Source organism: Arabidopsis thaliana, chromosome 5, assembly GCF_000001735.4.
Source record: "Arabidopsis thaliana chromosome 5, partial sequence".
In the NCBI taxonomy this organism is placed as follows: Eukaryota; Viridiplantae; Streptophyta; class Magnoliopsida; order Brassicales; family Brassicaceae; genus Arabidopsis; species Arabidopsis thaliana.
Window position 1 is genome coordinate 13,299,679 of NC_003076.8, and position 19,360 is coordinate 13,319,038.

A 19,360-nucleotide genomic window follows, 5' to 3' on the forward strand; every position below is an offset into this window, starting at 1 on the left:
TTGAAAACTCAGTTGTTGAAATACTTCAACCAATCCTTAATTTTTCTCCAGCGTCTGCATCTCATCCACGCTATCCTTTGTCTGTGTCTCTACATCTGCGTCCGTTAGGGTCTCACGAGCGCTATTGATAACACTTTATTTTACTTATTTTAGGCATGTGTTTATCATCATTTAGCTTAGTGATCACTCATTGTTTCATATCATTTTGCATCACATTTAGCTTATTTTGCACACTTCGCCATTTAGGATCATCTTGCATACATATTGCATGTTTTGGTATGTTTTCAGGTGTAGAAGGAGCTTACAAGGACTCTACTCGACCCTCTACTCTATCCAACCAGGAGGGAAGCAGCAGAGCAATCTACTCAACTAGTTCACTCGATCCAGGTAGGCACAGAGGAGAAATCAATTCACTCGACCCACTTACTCGATCCAGACAGCCATAGAGGAAGCAGCAGATCGGTATACTCGCCCCTCTTACTCGATCTTCTACTCGACCAAGGGCGACCAAATCTACTAGACTTTTTGATCTATCAAAGCGTCTTCGGATCCTCCTCATTCCCCACTCAACCAGACATCTGAGCATACAGATAGGAGAGGAAGAAACATCTACTCGACCAATTGATCACTCGGAGCATGGACACAAAGGCGCAGACTTTGCAGCACCCTCTTTACTCGATCTCCAAGATCGAGCACTCGCCCAAACCGCCTCAAGTCTCTTGTCGTCTAGTGAATCTAGGGTTTTCAACATTTTACTATAAATAGATCACTTTGGGATTTGTCCAAAGGATCTAGCTTTTATCCTTTAGTTTTTCTTTATGTTCTTGAATCTTCAAAATTTAATTACTCTTAATCTATTTAGTTTTTGTATTTAGTTTTGAGTAAAGTTGTTTAGTTTCTTTAGATCTACATTTTGGTATGATTTCAGTAATTTCTGAGTTTGTGTTCTTAATTATGTTGCTTGAGTAGTCATTAGGGTTCTTGAGGATGGATTAGATTAGGATAATCTTTAGGTTAGTCAGGTGGTTAAGATTAGGTTAGATCCCTTGTGGATTCGTTGGCCCCTATGCGGTTTTCGGTGGCTAATGTGGAAATTCGACCATAGACGTCCAGCGTCCAAAAGACGTTCAAATGGATGCCTGATCTATGAATTCCAGAAATTTGTAGGCTATAGACCAAGAGATTGGCTAGTATGTTTATTGGCTTTGGTAGTTTGTTGCTTAAACCATGTTTTGCTATGTTTCATCAACGAGAGTTGAGATTAGGAAGTGGTAGAGTTATGGGGGTCTCTGTCACGAGAGTGGGAGTGGATTGACTCGGTTCTTGAATCTATCGTCTAGGGTATCTACCTTTGACCTGTTAGCCACCTGATGAACCCTAAAGTTGCCCTTATCAATGAATCCATCCTTAGGACTTCTATTCTTCTTAGATTTATTTGTATTCACCCATTGATTGCACTTTTATTTACCTGTTATTTGTGTCACCTGTTGATTGCATTTTTAATTCTTAATTTTGTTGCCTGTTGGTTCTACTCGACCCAATGATCGAGTAGGGCTTTTAAGTTTTTATTTCTGTTGTTCGAATCTTGACCTACGATTGTTACTAGAAACCAACCATCATTATAATCTGGCTTGACTTAGTTGCTTCTATACACATCTTGATTGCTAGCAATAACAGTGGAATGGATTGACACCCCCTATAGTTGCATCGACATGTTAGTGTTTAAGGGGAATTGAACTGAACCTCACTTCAGCAAATAAGTAGGCCTAAAAACCTACTTATCAATTTGGCGCCGTAGCCAATTCATTGTTGCATTGTTACATTCAAGATATCAGAAAAAGTTAAGATCAAGTTCTTTTACATTTATCAAGTTACTAACTCATCTTTTCGTCTGCTTGTTTTTGTGGTATAGGTACTAATGTTTGTGCATGAAAACTCGATCCAAAGGTTTTGCACACCTACTACCTTTCAAAGACAGAATAGACAGAATAGCTCGTGAGTTACAAGAAGCCAAAGCAAAGGCAGCCTATGATCAGCAAAGATCAACTGCTATGGATCAACAGAACAAACTAGTTGATGTTCAAGACCCACCTAATGTTGATCAACCAAGAAACATTTGTGCTGGTGAAGCCCCAAGAAATCATCACCAAAGACAAGGAATAGTGCCTCCACCAGTTCAGAACAACAACTTTGAGATCAAGATTGGTCTCATCTCCATGATCCAAGGAAACAAGTTTCATGGTCTACCTATGGAAGATCCCCTGGACCATCTTGACAGCTTTGATAGGCTCTGTGGCCTAACTAAGATCAATGGTGTCACTGAAGATATGTTTAAGCTCAGACTATTTTCCTTCTCTTTGGGAGACAAGGCACACCACTGGGAAAAGACTCTACCCCCAGACTCCATCACCTCCTGGGATGATTGTAAGAAAGCTTTTCTTGCCAAGTTCTTCTCTAATGCTCGCACATCTAGATTGAGGAACGAGATCTCAGGCTTCACACAGAAAAACAATGAAACTTTATGTGAAGCTTGGGAAAAGTTTAAAAGCTACACCACTTAGTGCCCCCATCACGGTTTTAAGAAGGCTTCATTATTGAGCACACTCTACAGAGGAGCTTTACCAAAGATCAGAATGCTTCTCGACACTGCCTCCAATGGAAACTTCTTGAACAAGGATGTAGCAGAAGGTTGGGAGTTAGTCGAAAATCTGGAACAATCTGATGGGTGCTACAATGAAGACTATGATCGCTCAGTGAGAGGAACTGGAGGAACTGAGGACAAACAGAGCAAAGATATCAAGACTCTGAATGAAAAGCTAGACAAGCTGGTGTTGGCTCAGCAGAAGCAGATACACTACTTCACTGATGAAGAGCACTTCCAAATGCAAGAAAGGGGGAATGATCAAACTGAAGAGCTGTGCTACATTCAACCAAGGAGGGTTCAACAAGGGCTACAACAACTACAAGCCCAACCAAAACCTCTCCTACAAAAGCACTAATGTAGCTAACCCCCAAGATCAAGTGTATCCACCACAACAGAATCAGTCTAAGCCATTTGTTCAGTACAACCAAGGTTATGTCCCTAAACAACAGTTTAATGGAGGCTACCAACAGCAGAATCCACTTCCAGGGTTCACTCAACAACCACAACAAGCCCAAGCAGCTCAAAATCCTGAAATTAAGAACCTCATTCAACAAATCATTCAAGGACAAGCTACTGGCGCTATGGCTTGTGACAAGAAGATAGCTGAATTACACAACAAGATCGATTGTTCTTACAACGATCTAAATGTCAAATTTGAAGCTTTGAATTCCAAAATCAAGTATGTGGAGAGTCAATTTGCATCAACCTCTGCTCTGAAGCATCCTCAACAACTTCCAGGGAAAGTAGTTCAGAACCCTAAGGACTATGCTACTGCAAATGCTATCACCATCCACCAAGAAGATGAGTCTCCACCAAGTCATCAGACTCCCAATACTGAGGACAGTATGATTCAAGAAGGGGGGGATTCAACTCAAATTGCTGCACCTGCCACCCAACAATTCATCTGGACTATAGAGCACACACCTTTGCTGAATACTCACCATTCTGAAAAAAGTTCAAAATAGAAAAACTCAAGAAGGATCAGAATCAAGAGATGATTAGTAGAGTCAGCACTCAGGAAACTTACAAGAAGAAAGTCATCCAAGAAAAGCTTGATGATCCCGGTTCATTCACTTTGTCATGCTCTCTAGGACCATTGACATTCAATAGGTGCCTTTGTGATTTGCGAGTATTTGTTAGCCTTATGCCTCTCTCTACAGCTAAAAGGCTAAGGATCATGGAATACAAGTTCTACAACTTAGCTTTACTCTTAGCTGATGGTTCTGTTGCACATCCTCATGGTCTAATCGAAAATCTGCCTGGCAAGATTGGAAATGTTGAGATACCTACAAATTTTGTGGTATTGGGCGTAGATGAAGAAGGCAAGGATCCCCTGATCCTAGGCAGACCATTCTTAGCTTCAGCTGGAGCAGTCATAGATGTCATATGTGAAAAAATTGATCTAAACCTTGAAAAAGGTATCAAGATGAGATTTGACATCAGAAAAGCTTCAGGGAAATAAACAACAGGAGGTTAGAGTTTTGGGATTCAGGACATGAATGTTGATGAAGAAGCAGAAGCTGGAACCAAACCAAGATTTAACTATACTTCTCAACTCAGCAAGCTGAAGAGAACTTTTGACCACAAGAAGAAAGCAATAGAAGGGTTAGCTCAGACTGAAGATCCTACAGAAGATGACTGGTATGAGATGAGAAAAAAATTTAAATGGCAAAGCAGAGTCATAGAGGGATTATCTTCAAGGGTGATGAAGCTGAAAGATCAACTATGGATGTTTGACAAAATAGTCAATAAATTTTCAATGAGTATTAATCCAGAGAAGATGGAAACTGCATTAGCTATCAAAGAGGACGAAGATTTCACAACAGAATGGTTTGCACCAGAAGATCAGAAAGGAGTTCACTTAGAGGAAAGAAACTTGGAGAGCCAGTTGTTGAGTGAGGAGTGCCTAAACAACCCACCAACCCCTCTGCTGAAGAAGAACACTTGATTCATGATTTTGTTGCTGAAGAACTCCTAGAGCTCTGGATTGGATATAAAGCTCAGGAGGATACAATTGGAAAGTTAACTCACAAGATGAAAGAGTTAAACAGCACCATTCTGGAACTTCAAGAAATGGTTAAAGGCTACCCCAATTTTTAAATTGAGGATTGGTCAAAGGAGCCTGGTTCAGAAGAAGAAGACTACTCTGCTGATCAGAAAGAAGCTTATTTTGAAGAAAAATCAAATGAGTACTCATCCTACCATATGTCAAGAGAGGATGCAGAATATGATTCAAAAACTGAAAATTCAACCAGTGAAGATGAGGACTTCTCTGTTCCTCTCTTCAACCTTTTTTCTGACTAAGCTATGTAAGAGTCAAGCTTAGTGACTTAAAACAAGCTCAATTGGGAGGAAGTCCCATGTCTATCCATGTATATAACTTTCTATTTTTCTTGTTATTTTTGATGTTTTTGTTTAAGTGATTCAGGTTTATTTCATTGACCATGATGGAGTCAACGGTCGAGTAAATTCAAACCATGTCAAGAAAGATCTCAACCGTTGATCGAGTAGAATGAGGAGGAGTGTTTTGAGTCGTTGATTTGAATGACCAAATGAGAGAAGCACCACCACCGTTTGATCGAGTGACTTCTTGAGGTTTATTTTGGTCTGTTTGACCGAATGATCAAGAACAAGGAGCTCTCCACCGTTCGATCAAGAGCTGCGCAATTCAAGAAGATGCTTGATCCTTTACTCGAGCTCTCATTATTTAGAGACCAAAGCATAACTTGCGTGACCCCACTTGTTCCCCCAACACTCCTTTACTCGATGGACAAAGCAATTACCCATGCCCCTCACCATTTACAATCAACTTTTCTATCTCTTCCAAAAACAAACCAAAGACCTGTCTCCTCCACCCATTGAATTCCACAAACCCTCCTTGAAACTCTCTCTTTCATCATCTCGTTTTCGAAATTCTCTCACAAAGCTTTGAAGTCTTCATTCAAAACCCTTCCCCAAACGCTCCCTATCACTCTTTAAGAATCCGTTCCCCTTCACCAATACTTCACCAAAAAGTTACTCGATCACTCCCAAGTCTATCCTCAAACATTCAATCGGTTTCAAGCTCAAAATTTCGTCACCAAAGAAACCGATTCCCTTCCGCTTTGATACCTCTTGGAGAGTTGTTCTTGTTTGCCCTGTTGAAGCTCACCACCAATCTTTATGGATTCAAGAAGAAAAAGTTCATCTCGAGCTAGAAGATCCTCCGTTGATAACGAAGAGGTTGAGGCGTTTGACATGAGTGGCATGACTGAACGCCAAATTCGCCAAGCTTGCTGTGCTCAAAGATCAAGCTTGATTCAAGGTGGAAGCTCAAGCCGCTTAGCCATGCAAAGAGAAGAAGTAGCTTGGGGAAAGAGGGTCGTTGAGGCTGAAGAAGAACACCATGAAGAGGCACCCTTTGAAGAAGCGGTTTCTGATTGAGATCATCGGGGATGATACACCAGCCCCTGTTGGGAGAAGAAACCGACCAAAGAGGAAGAGAGAGCCAACCCCGAGCGAGTACTATCAATACTTGAAGAGTTGAAGTTTGAGGGAACTAGATACCGGCATAAGGAAACGATGCAAGAGCTTGGTATTTGTGGTGATGTGGAATACTTGATAGAATTGGCCAATCTTGTAACATTCATGAGCTGCCAATGTGGGGGATATAAAGAGGAGAGCTGCCAACTCCTTGCAACCCTCAAGGTTCACTTCTGTGTTGATGATTCAGAGAAAGAAGAGAGAGGAGGCCTTTGTTACAAAACTCCACAATGCATCGCCAACACCCTCTTTCCAAAGAAGGCCACCGGATTTGTTGGTGAAGAGGAGCTATGCATGATAGACCAATCTTTGGTCTTCATTCTGAGTGAGACAAAAGATGGGAGGAAGATGGCGGGTGATAGAGCAGACACTTCGCTGAGTGTTGTTCTTTTGGATCACCTATTGAGCTACAAAGAGTATGTTGCAACTATCCAGGTGCAAGGAGAGCTAAAAGAATCGACCAACCCCGAACTTCATCTTTTAAGCCTCGGGAAGTGATCTCCAAGTTGAGAGAGCCAGGAAGTAGGCATAGACGAGCTTCAACACGCTAGACCAACTACTCGACCGGACAGAACGAGCAAAACCCTCCCGCCTCAACTTCAGCCCCTGCTTATACTCAAGAGAGTATGGACGATTACGTTTCCATGTACTTCACATGACCGCTGAGGTAACACCACCTCAACCATTGTATATACCATAGCATTTCTATTTTTCTTTGTGTGTTGTTTGTTTTTATCTTGAATTCTCATTCAGATTTTTATTACACAATGGACTGTGTAATTTACGATTTGGGGAGGGTTCAAGACATGTTTAACATTGTATTCTGTTTTCTTATTTCAAATTTTGCATCATCTAAGGCATAGAAAAAACCATGAAAATTTAAATCAATTTCAGAAAATGATTTCACAAAATAGAGTGTCATGTAGATTGCATTTCATTTTAGAATTGTATATAGTGTGTTTGCATTTAGGATTGCTCATTTGCATAGGAGATAATGATGATTTCAAACCGTTAAGCATGTTTTAATTCAATGAAGTAAGTTCAATGCCCAGGTTGTTAGTTCTATGTTGCATAACTGATTGTTTCTCTGTAATAAGACCTGACCCTGCTTTGAATTTACAACTTGACTATACTGCTTTGATTCGAAACTCGCTTATCTGATGTCATTCCCTATCTATTAGAACCTGAACTGAATTTGCAATTATCATGTCTATGTATTGTTTGTGAACTCATGGCTACCATATACATACTTGGATTATCTTATTCATTTCACCACCCTCTGTTAATTCAAGTAGTTGACTCTCATTTTTAGAGCAGTTTCCCATACCCTTAGCCTAGCCTTATTTCAAGCCAAAGATCATTTGTGTGTGATTGTGAGGTCTTTTCGATTGAGCTTGGTATAACGTGTTAGGTATGAGCCGACAAGAGCAGTCTTTCATGTAGACCTAGCCCACGCTTTTTGGGTTAGCTAGGACTAGGTGGAGACTTGTATTTGGGATTGAGATTTTTTATGGATTGAATGGGAATGAGAATGAGAATGAAAAAAAAAAAAAAAGAGAATAAGAGTTTAAAGTTCTTAAGGGGGATACAAAAAGTGTTAGTCTAGTAAAGGGTTTGGAATTTAAAGAAGTTAGGCATTATGATTCAAGGAATAAAACGCCCTCTATGCTAAGATTAGAAGAAAAGCCTTAAGTTTGTCAAAGTTTAAAACCAAATCCGCTAGACTCTTGAATCGTTTTAAACAAGAACCCCTTAGAATTTGAACTAAAAAGAGAAAGAATGAGAAAAAGGATAGAGTTAGGACATTTATGGGACTGGGATCATCTTCTGAGCTATCATACTATATATCATTGGGTAGATGGGAGTCTGTTCTTGTAAGTGTCTGTTGGCTTTTACCTTTAGCATTCTGCTGAAGCTCAATCTTTTCTCTGAGAGTCCCCTGTTACTCGACCAAATCATTAGAGGGACCATTTCTGTCTCTTAGCCTAAGCCCGAAACCAAGTGAGTTCATAACCATTGCTTGATCCACTGTTCACGCTTAATGAATGTTAAAGGAAATTGGTTGATGTGAATGCTTGAATAGATTAAGGCATGTTGTTAGGTTGCATTGTGACGAGTATGGCTAACGTTTTTAAGTAAGGGTCTATCATCTTGCAACCTAGAATTAGCAACCTGGACATTGAGCCCGTTTTATATGCATGCTTCGGTTTTTGAATCCCCACCTTCAAACCTCTCCTTCAACTGAAGATATTTTGCTTGCTTGAGGGCAAGCAAGAGATAAGTTTGGGGGAGTTGATAACACTATATTTTACTCATTTAGGCATGTGTTTATCATCATTTAGCTTAGTGATCACTCATTGTTTCATATCATTTTGCATCACATTTAGCTTATTTTGCACACTTAGGCATTTAGGATCATCTTGCATACATATTGCATGTTTTGGTGTGTTTTCAGGTGCAGAAGGAGCTTACAAGGACTCTACTCGACCCTCTACCCTATCCAACCAGGAGGGAAGCAGCAGAACAATCTACTCGACCAGTTCACTCGATCCAGGCAGCCACAGAGGAGGCATCAATTCACTCGACCCACTTACTCGATCCAAGTAGCCACAGAGGAAGTAGCAGATCGGTCTACTCGCCCCTCTTACTCGATCCTCTACTCGACCCATTTACTCGACCAAGGGCGACCAACTCTACCAGACTTGTTGATCTATCAAAGCATCTTCGGATCCTCCTCATTCCCCACTCAACCAGACATCTGAGCATACAGATAGGAGAGGAAGAAGCATCTACTCGACCAATTGATCACTCGGAGCATGGACACAAAGGCGCAGACTTTGCAGCACCCTTTACTTGATCCCCAAGATCGAGCACTCGCCCAAACCGCCTCAAGTCTCTTGTCTTCTAGTGAATCTAGGGTTTTCAACATTTTACTATAAATAGATCACTTTGAAATTTGTCCAAAGAATCTAGCTTTTACCCTTTAGTTTTTTTTTGTGTTCTTGAATCTTCAAAACTTAATTACTCTTAATCTATTTTGTTTTTGCATTTAGTTCTTTGAGTAAAATTGTTTAGTTTGTTTAGATCTACATTTTGGTATGATTTTAGTAATATCTAGGTTTGTGTTCTTAGTTATGTTGCTTGAGTAGTGATTAGGGTACTTGAGGATGGATCAGATTAGGGTAATCTTTACGTTAGTCAGGTTGTTAAGATTAGGTTAGATCCCTTCTGGATTCGTTGGCCCCTATGCGATTTTTGCTAGCTAATGTGAAATTCGACTATAGACGTCCAACGTCTAAAAGACGTTCAAATGGATGCATGATCTACGAATTCCAGAAATTTGTAAGGTATAGACCAAGAGATTGGCTAGTTTGTTTATTGGCTTTGGTAGATTGTTGCTTAAACCCTGCTCTTCTATGTTTCATCAATGAGAGTTGAGATTAGGAAGTGGTAGAGTTATGGGGGTCTCTATCACGAGAGTGGATTGACCCGGTTCTTGAATCTATCGTCTAGGGTATCTACCTTTCACCTCTTAGCCACCTGATGAACCCTAGAGTTGCCCTTATCAATGAATCCATTCTTAGGACTTCTATTCTTCTTAGATTTATTTGTATTCACCCCATGATTGCACTTTTATTTACCTGTTATTTGCAGGCCTGGGAGTTCGGCTAAACCGGGTTATTCGGGTCGGTTTGAAGAAAATTTGTTTTTTTTAAAATTCCACCGAATAGACCCGAATTGAAATTCGGATCGGGTCGGTTCGGAAGTCGGTTTGTTCGGCTCGGTTATTGGCTAAAATTAATGATCCGAACATGAACCGGAATTTTATTTCTTCGGTTAATTCGGTTTCTATTTCGGTTTAGATATTAGAAAGAAAAAAAAATTCTTTTACAAACCCATATCCAATAAAATAAATCATTACAAACCCAAATCAAAGCCCAATAACAAAAACCCAAATCAAACCCAATACAATTAACTAAACCCAAATAAAAGCCCAATACAGTTAATAGCTCAACCCAATACAAATTTTAGGGGTTTGACAAGGATATGAGCTGAACGGCGGCGGCTCCGGTTGTGACGATGACGGTAACAGTGACAGTAACGACGACAGCCGAGACAAACTCCGACCGTCTGATCCGCGACAAACTCCGACCATTCTATTCCAACATTAAGAGAGATACCATTAAACGAGGTTGATGGAGAAAGAAGAACTGAAGAAGAATGGAGATCGTAGAGGAAAACAAAGAAGATCAAGATGGATTGAAGGCGGATTGAGATGAGAGAGAGAGGAAGATCAAGATGGTAGAGACTAGAAAAGAAGGAAGGAGATGAAGACAGAAGACAGATCGTAGAGAAAGGAGATGAGATTTTTTATCTTTAGGAAATGAATTAGATCTAGGGTTTTTAACTTTTATAGTGTGTCCTCCTAAACCCGAATAAACCGATCGGTAACCGAATACCGAACCGAGTTAACCGAAATCCGAATTCCAAAATTAATTTATACGATCGGTTTATATCTCTTCTCAAACCGGATGCCGAAAACCGAATGTTTTGGTTTGATCGGTTCGGTTTGCTCGGTTTTTACCGAACTCCCAGGGCTAGTTATTTATGTCACCTGTTGATTGCATTTTTAGTTCTTAAATTTGTTGCATGTTGGTTATATCGACCTAATGATCGAGTAGGGCTTTTAAGTTCTTATTTTTGTTGTTCGAATCCTGACCTAGGATTGTTACTAGAAACCAACCATCATTATAATCTGGCTTGACTTAGTTGCTTATGTACACATCTTGATTGCTAGCAATAACAATGGACTGGATTGACACCCCCTATAGCTGCATCGACATGTTAGTGTTTAAGGAGAATTGAACTGAACCTCACTTCAGCATATAAGTAGGCGTAAAAACCTACTTATCAGCTATCCTCTGTATGCGTCTCTACATCGGCGTCTCCCCTACATTTGCGTCTACATCTGACCCATCACCAATCTCAACTTCCTCATCTTCTTGGTGCTCAACAAGTGCATAACCTCTCTTCCAATCTAACTCAGAGAATACGTAATCACTCTTTAACAAGTGCATAAGAACATCATCATCTTCTTCTTCATTCGAATCACCAAGAAAACTGATTACCTCAAGATCTTCTTCCTTACCCATGATTTGTTCATAAGAAGGCTGAACAGTAGATAAATACCTCGCACAAACAGGAAACCGATCTGATTTGTCATCGAGCCGAGCATAAGCCTCTTTTAATTCTGACACATATCCCAACAGCCATAGCTGCAATGCCATGGGAAATCCTTTAAGATAAATCTTTGCAAGATTTTTCTTCTTATCATCATCCTTTACCGACAACACCAGCATGTCAAATGCGTATTTTTTCCCTAGGGGTACGCATAGATATTCTTTTTCGCATTGGCCAAATACTCCTTTAGAATCGAGTATTTTGTAATGCCATTTGGCCGCATGAAGACGGTCAAAATAACAATCAATATAGCAAGTCGTGCCTTGCTTTCCTCATCATCCAAGACCTTCAATTGTGCTATATAATCATCCACCTTTATAGGGGGTTTGTCAGGCAACAAAGGCCAATCACACTCAAAATCTACTGGGACTTCATCTTCTTTTATCCAGCATGGTAATCCCGTGACAAGATGAAACTCAGTCAATGAGAATCTCATCGGCTTGTTGTTGATGCAAAACCAAATCCCGTCTTCCCTTGACGACACAAGTTGTCTTACTACCAGAAAGCGAACCAACTGACCAGAAAAACCCAAGCCATTAGGTCCTTTTTGATTACCACCTGCTTTTCTTAAACCCGCTTTGATGATTGGGCCAAGAAAAGTAGTTTCCAGCCTACTGAATAACGAGTTAGAGAGGATTTCTTTAATAATCTTCAAGTAACTAAATTTTGAATGATTGTTGATTGATCCCAATATCTTGCAATCTTCTTCCCCGTATCTAGTAGTAGGCAATGTAATCTTAGATTGAGCCACTAGATTGTGTTTAGACATTATGCACCTGCCAAAATCATCATTACACAATATAGTGTATAAAAATCATATAAAGCACACTTTCTATGAGAGATTTATGAAGCAACAGTAAAGCCAACGAGATTTAACAACACTCAAGTCAAACACTTCACCTTCACTTTACTATCATTTCTAAAGTAGAGACACTCAAAGTTACAACCTGTAATATAATCTACATGATACTTCATCAACGATCTCTGTCACATCACTACCGATGTTCTGTTCTAGATAATGTCTCAAGTAGTTGCTTATTAACACTAGTGCTAGAGGACAGAAATAACAAAACCGAAATTTCTCAAAGTGAACTTTATTTTCATTCTTTAATCTCGTTCTAATCAGTCTTACACTCTTAGCTACACATAAAAAAAACATCAAAAACTACCTTTCTCAAAAACCCATAGAAACTGATCCAAAGTGGCAATGGCAATCTTAAGATGACCAAAAAAAGAAGAGACATTTATGAAACAAATCCTAATACTTACGCAACAAATCACAAGGAACAAGAAGACATATTTATGAAACAACTGTAAAGCCAAGGAGACTTAACGTTCACACAACACTCAAACACTTCACTCACTTCACTTTCACTTTACAATCAAATTCACACAAAAGCAAACTCGATTCACAACAACCCATAAAACTTAGAGTCAATCACGAATTCAAGCATTCCACAAGTAAGATGCCAACACGTGCAAAAGCAAAATCGATTCACATCAACCTAGAAAACTTATTTACAAGTTACAACAATTCGACAGTTCACGAAGCTAAGCTTATTGATAGAAACCCAGAAAAGCAAAATCAATTTACAAAGTATACATGCTATAACTTACTCCAAGGGACTTGACAGCAAAGATCCCTCGAGAACAGCGCTTGAGGTGAGGGAAGAACGATGAGCAAACCCAGACTAAAGAGAAGCCGAAAGGACTGAAGCTCGAAACCCTAATATTTGAAGAAGAAGGAGAGAAGAGATCGACTGATTTTCTTTTATATACCCATTGGGTACCCAATACCAATTAAACAAGACCCAAATAAAATGGTTACTAATTATACCCAACCCATTTTAAACCCAAAATTTTTTTTCTGTGTATAGACTAAACCCATAAATGATGGTCTTGGATATCCCTTCTTTTTTTATATAACAAAAACTAATTTTTGTGGGAAAAATCACGAAAATTAAATCAACTTAATTATATCTTCTGAAAAAAATACACAAACTTTTAGCGTTGCCAAAACAATACACAAACTAGTTTTTTTTTTCAAACACAAATTATTTCTTGTTGCTAGGATAATACACGAACTTTTAAACGTTAGATGTTTCATACACGGACATTAACAGAATTAATAACAACATTAATTTTGGAATAAAATATTAATATTTAAATAAAGTTTTATATTTTTCTCAAAAAAATCCGAAAAATCCCAAAAATTTATAAAAACTACAAAAATGAAAAAAATAAATTAAATTTATGTAATTATTTATACTTTTGGTAATAAAAGTAATGAATTTAGAGTAATAAATGGTCAAATTTTGTAATTTATTAAAAATAATATTAAATTAGTTTTCTCGTAAAATAGAAAAACGAAATTGAAAAAAAAATTCACTCACGTTTGATGCAATAACTTGCACTCATAATAAAAAATGAGTGGAACTGAAATTATGAATTATTTTTACCACTTTTTCATGAGAGAAAACCTTATAATAAAACGGATGAGTGGAAGTTGATGCATCATCAAACGCACTAGTAGATTAAGGTACCTTGGACACTGGCAGCTTCCCATTTCCGTGGATATTCGTGGCTATATAGATGGATCAACTGTATGAGCCCAAAAACCGAATTGAAAAACAAGTACGAATTTTATTAAGATAACAATAACAATAAAATTACATTAACAGTAATTAAGGATAGAAAGTAAATCACGGAGGCAAGATATGATATCTTTTTCCTTAATTCAATAAATCGGCTGTAAGTGCTTTTTGGACATCACGATTTTTGAATCCCAGGATACAACCGATCACGAACTAATACCCGAGCACACAAGTATTAGACTCAAGCGAACTAGATCTATGATATACTCTCAAACCTATTAAACTAAGAACTTACTTTTAAGAAGCAAGAGAGAGAGAGGAGAGAATTTAGAATTTAAAGTGTTTTGTGTTTGAGAGCTTGAGAAATAATGATAGGCTTGATCTCTTTATATAATAAAGGGGGATAGGATTTGTGAGAATATTTTCAGGATATGCATGGTATATTTTGAGACTATCATGAGAATATTCTGAGACTATCCTATCCTCAGAATATTTTGAGACTATCCTGAGAATATTTCCATAAGATTCAACTCATCAAGCCCAATAACTCACAAGCATGACGGTCCACAAGCCCGACAGCCCTTGAGCCGATGACGGGACGTCCCGACAACAGGCAGCCCGACTCAGCCCGGTTTGGTTCGGTTCGGTCCGGTTTGGCCCAAGTGTCCCACTTTACACCCTTATTTCTCATTCAATACAACTCCGTTTTTGACGTATGAGTATACCATTTTGTATTACTCTTTACCAGCTTTCCAATGCACTAATGACCCAACAATTCCGTTTAGCCGGAATTCGGCCGAAAAGTCACCGGAAAACAATTTATGTCAAAAAAGTTCCAACAATCCCCCACATGAATAGAAATAAGTCTAAACATATGACGATTTTACTAATCCTAAGGACTGACCCAACTAGCTAGACTAGACAGACCTTCGAGAGTATAAACGAAAACTAACTGTATCTGAGTTGGTGGCGTTTTTCAGCTTTGAACCTACTCATTATTAGTATCTGTCGAGTTTACTCGGCCAGATGGTGAACATGATGTCTTGAACCATCCGGAGTTTGATGCAAACTTAGACAGCAGGTATAACACAACTTCATTTTCTCATAGAACGAGGTTCTCTGTTTTTGTTCATTGTGGCCTTGAACATGCCTGGTTAATCATGAGGGAACTTGGAGAGTATAGCCTCACATATTCTCCTAGAAACGGCCCCATTTCACACTCACAAAGTGATTTACTAGCTGCTTGTATTTAAAAAAAATATCCAGTAAATACTTCACATATCTTACAAAGCTAGGTTCAAATCATTAAAAGCAAATGCTTAACCTTTACACATACAGGAAGCATTGTACATCATTTTAGGAACTAGGAAGAGATAACAGTCTCTCAGTGCTTTTAACAGTTTTAGTTTGATTTAGTTTTCCCTTTGAACCTATGTCATGGGATCTCCAATCTTTGTAGGTGGGGTTATCATCAAACTTTCTCTTAGGTGGTAGGCTTTAAACCCATTCCTCTTGATGATCTTGCAACTTTATTTCGATTCAAACCTTTTGTAAATGGATCCGCTAGGTTGTCAGCTGCCTTGATGTAATCGATCGTGACTACTCCAGTTGAGATAAGTTGTCGAATGGTTTTATGTCGTCGTCTGATGTGACGAGATTGGCTATCACAATGTACACATATTGCAGGCACAGGTTTCCCCCACATGGGAATGTCTTCCAAGAAATTACGAAGCCACAATGTACACGTATTGCAGGCACAGGTTTCCCCCACATGGGAATGTCTTCCAAGAAATTACGAAGCCATTCAGCTTCCGCTGCAGTTGTATCCAATGCTATGAATTCCGATTCCATAGTTGATTTGGCTGCCACAGTTTGGTTGCTAGATTTCCAGGATACTCCTGCACCTCCAAGTGTAAAGATGTATCCACTTGTGGACTTAGAGTTGTTGGAATCTGCGATCCAGTTGGCATCACTGTAACCTTCCAAAAATGCGGGTTCTTTACCATAGTGCAAGCCATGGTCTTTGGTATAACATAGGTAGTTCAAAGCTCTAGTTATAGCCTTCCAATGCTTATGTCCTGGATTGCTTGTGTAGCGACTAAGTACATTTATAGAGTGCGCTAAATCTGGTCTTGTACTGTTTGTCAAGTACATTAAACTGTCAATTACTCTTGCATATTCCACCTGTTGCACAGGTTCACCAGAGTTTTTGGTCAAGTGAAGTTGAGGATCTACTGGAGTTTTTGCAGTCCCATTAGAATAATGCTTGAAACGATCAAGTATCTTCTCAGCATAATGGGTTTGAGACAAGGTAATGCCTTCATCAGTTCTAATGATTTTTATACCCAAAATAACATCTGCTATACCCATGTCTTTCATTTCAAAATATCTTTTGAGCATGTTTTTAGTTTGATTTATGATATCTGTGTTGCTCCCGAAGATGAGCATATCGTCTACATATAAACATAACAAAATGTACCCCGTTGGAGTAATTTGGAAATATATGCATTTGTCACATTCATTAATGGTAAAACCATTAGACATTATAACACTGTCAAACTTCTCATGCCACTACTTAGGAGCCTGTTTGAGTCTGTATAGTGACTTCACAAGTTTACACACTTTGTGTTCTTGTCCTGGAATAACAAACTCTTCAGGTTGTTTCATGTAGATTTCCTCTTCCGAATCTCCATGCAAGAAAGCTATTTTTACATCCTACATCCATTTGATGTATTTCAAGATCTCGTAAGGCTGCAATACCTATGAGCATCCTGATTGAAGTTATTCTCGTTACCGGAGAATAGGTATCAAAGAAATCTAAACCTTCTTTTTGTCGAAATCCTTGTACCACAAGCCAGCCTTGTACCTATCAATATCACCATTTGTTTTCCTTTTAATAGTGAAAATCCATTTACTCCCCAATGGTTTAGAACCTTGGGTAGATCTGCTATCTCATAAGTATGATGTTTCAAGATAGAGTCTATTTCATTATTGACTGCTTCCTTCCAAAAAGGTGCATCACGGGTAGACATGGCTTCTGAATAAGTTCTTGGTACGTTTTCAGCTAAAAACGCCATCAAGAAATCATCACCGAAAGATTTCTCTTTGCGAGCTCTTTTGCTCCGCCTAGGTTGTTCTTCAGGTTCATGTTTTGTTTCTTCAACAGTAATAGTGGCTTTCAAGGTTGCTGCATCTCGTTGATCACGAGTTCGTTTTTGAGTTTTCCTACAAGGAAAAATATCTTCAAAAAAACGATGCATTCTTTGATTCTATAACTGTATTTTCATGGATATCTGGAATATCCGATTTATAAACAAGAAATCGATAAGCACTGCTGTTGTGCGCATATCCGATGAAGATATAGTCTATAGTCTTAGGCCCAATTGTGACCTTTTTGGGAGGTGGTACAGCCACTTTTGTTAGACACCCCCACACTTTTAGGTATTTGTACGAGGGTACTGTACCTTTCCAAAGTTAATGTGGTGACTTTGCAGTCACCTTATGTGGTATCCTATTAAGGATGTAGTTAGTGGTAAGCAAAGTTTTCCCCCACATGTTCTGGGTTGATAATAGGTTTTTAGTCAATTATCCTAAAACACCAATCATGTCGTTGTAGTATTTTAGGTATCAATCCAAATGGGTGTGATGCTAACAATCAAGATGTGATCAGAAGTCACTAAGTCAAGCCAAGCAATAACAGATTTTGGTGTGTCCTAGCAGTCCTAAGTGAACATGCAGAAAACAGAAAATCAAGTAGAAACAATAAAACACTCGACCAACACAGCTCGATGCAGCTCAACACAGGGTGTGGTCGAGTGACAGGTCGAGTAACGGACAGAAAATGTAACAGGGATACTTGACTGCAGAGTCTGTTGCCAGATAACTGGGTGGTCGAGTATCAGGTCGAGTAACAGCAAAGAATTGCAGGGACTAAGCAACAGATGACAAGATGCAGTAAACAACGGTAGAGTAAAAAATAAAATTAATCAGATAAAGAATTCTCGAGGATGGGGTAATTGAGTAGTTTTGTTTCCTCAGTTTACAGGTGATTGACATGGCTCAATAAATTATCCCTACACAACAAGTTCATTAACCAAATCTAAGTACCACCGCAACAGAGACCCTCAAGTTAACCTAGTCCCAGACTCAATCACCATTGACGAGAGCTAACCTAACAGGCATTACGAATCAACAAGTTAAAGGCAAAACGCTCCCTGCAACCAATACTTTGGTACAGGGACACGAATCTCTGGAATTAGTTGTTTAAACATTTCATCGAACACCTTTTGGGCGCGGAAATGTCTGGGCTCAAATTCTGGTTGATCAGAAAGCAATAGGCATTAAGAACAACTAATCCAGAAGGGATCTATCAATCAAACTCAACCACCTAGCATACTGAGAATTCTAAACTACTCTAATCCATCCTCAGAAACCTATTCACTACTGAGACATCATTGAAGAAAACATAAACGTTGAATGGAGTGAAAACATGATAACAACAATGTAATAGCAAGGTGATAACAGGATGAACAACAGTAAACGAAATCAAGAACAAATACCGAATATTTAATACTGAATAGATAAAGAGAAATCCGGATTACAAAAGGTCAAGAACACAGTGTCTGCGAAATAAAACTTAGAAAAAACTTGTTCTCGAAAATGTAAAGTACGTGCTACTTATAGCAAAAATATTCCGAAACCCTAATACTCAAAACGACGCAGTATTGAGACGGATTAAGAACTGTACTCGACCCAGGTGGTCGAGTGAGAGGTCGAGTGATAAGCTAGAATCTTCTTTTTTTCCTTGTGCTCGAGTGTCTGGTTGAGTGCGGAATGGAGAAGACTCTGAAGCTCGACATCGAGTATGTAGTCGAGTGGTGGTGATGGTGATACTCGACTTCCAGGTAGAGTCGTGTGATCAAGTGATGGTCAGGTGGTGGAGGTGAAGACACTCGACCTGGGGGTCGAGTGAAGTGATCGAGTGACTCTCGTGGGGTACTCGGCCAGGGGGTCGAGTGATGAGGTGAAGTGGTGAAATCCTATACTCGACCAGGTGGTCGAGTGGTGTGTTGAGGTCGTGAAGCGTCTACTCGACCTGAGGTCGAGTGGTTTGGCATGATCAGGTCCGCTTCTTCCAATTAGTTCTTCAACAGCTCCGAATCACTTGAAAACAACACAAATATGCCACATGCATGCAAAACTATCCTAAACATGCAAAGTGATGACAAATGATGAGAAATGGTATAAAATAGTGATGATATGGTGCTAAAGTGATGACAAATGGATGCTTAAAACATGCAAAATACACACTTATCAACTCCCCCAAACTTAGTCTTTGCTTGCCCTCAAGCAAACAATT

The 19,360-nt window shown here is 39.1% G+C and overlaps 1 protein-coding gene and 3 pseudogenes across 4 annotated transcripts; 2 read left to right on the forward strand and 2 right to left on the reverse strand.

Moving 5' to 3' along the window:
- Positions 1–1,741: 1,741 nt before the first annotated feature.
- Positions 1,742–5,128, forward strand: AT5G35046 (annotated as a pseudogene; the record flags this gene model as incomplete). Its single annotated transcript has 1 exon — positions 1,742–5,128.
- A 662-nt stretch (positions 5,129–5,790) lies between these two features.
- AT5G35048 lies at positions 5,791–6,786 on the forward strand (annotated as a pseudogene; the record flags this gene model as incomplete). Its single annotated transcript has 1 exon — positions 5,791–6,786.
- Positions 6,787–11,357: 4,571 nt separating this feature from the next.
- On the reverse strand, positions 11,358–12,176 carry AT5G35050 (hypothetical protein (DUF1985); the record flags this gene model as incomplete). The annotated part of the gene is made up of 1 exon (NM_001161274.1): positions 11,358–12,176. The coding sequence occupies one exon, from the start codon at positions 12,174–12,176 to the stop codon at positions 11,547–11,549; it is 630 nt and encodes a 209-aa protein (NP_001154746.1). The 3' UTR covers positions 11,358–11,546.
- A 3,300-nt stretch (positions 12,177–15,476) lies between these two features.
- AT5G35052 lies at positions 15,477–19,112 on the reverse strand (annotated as a pseudogene; the record flags this gene model as incomplete). Its single annotated transcript has 1 exon — positions 15,477–19,112.
- Positions 19,113–19,360: the final 248 nt, after the last annotated feature.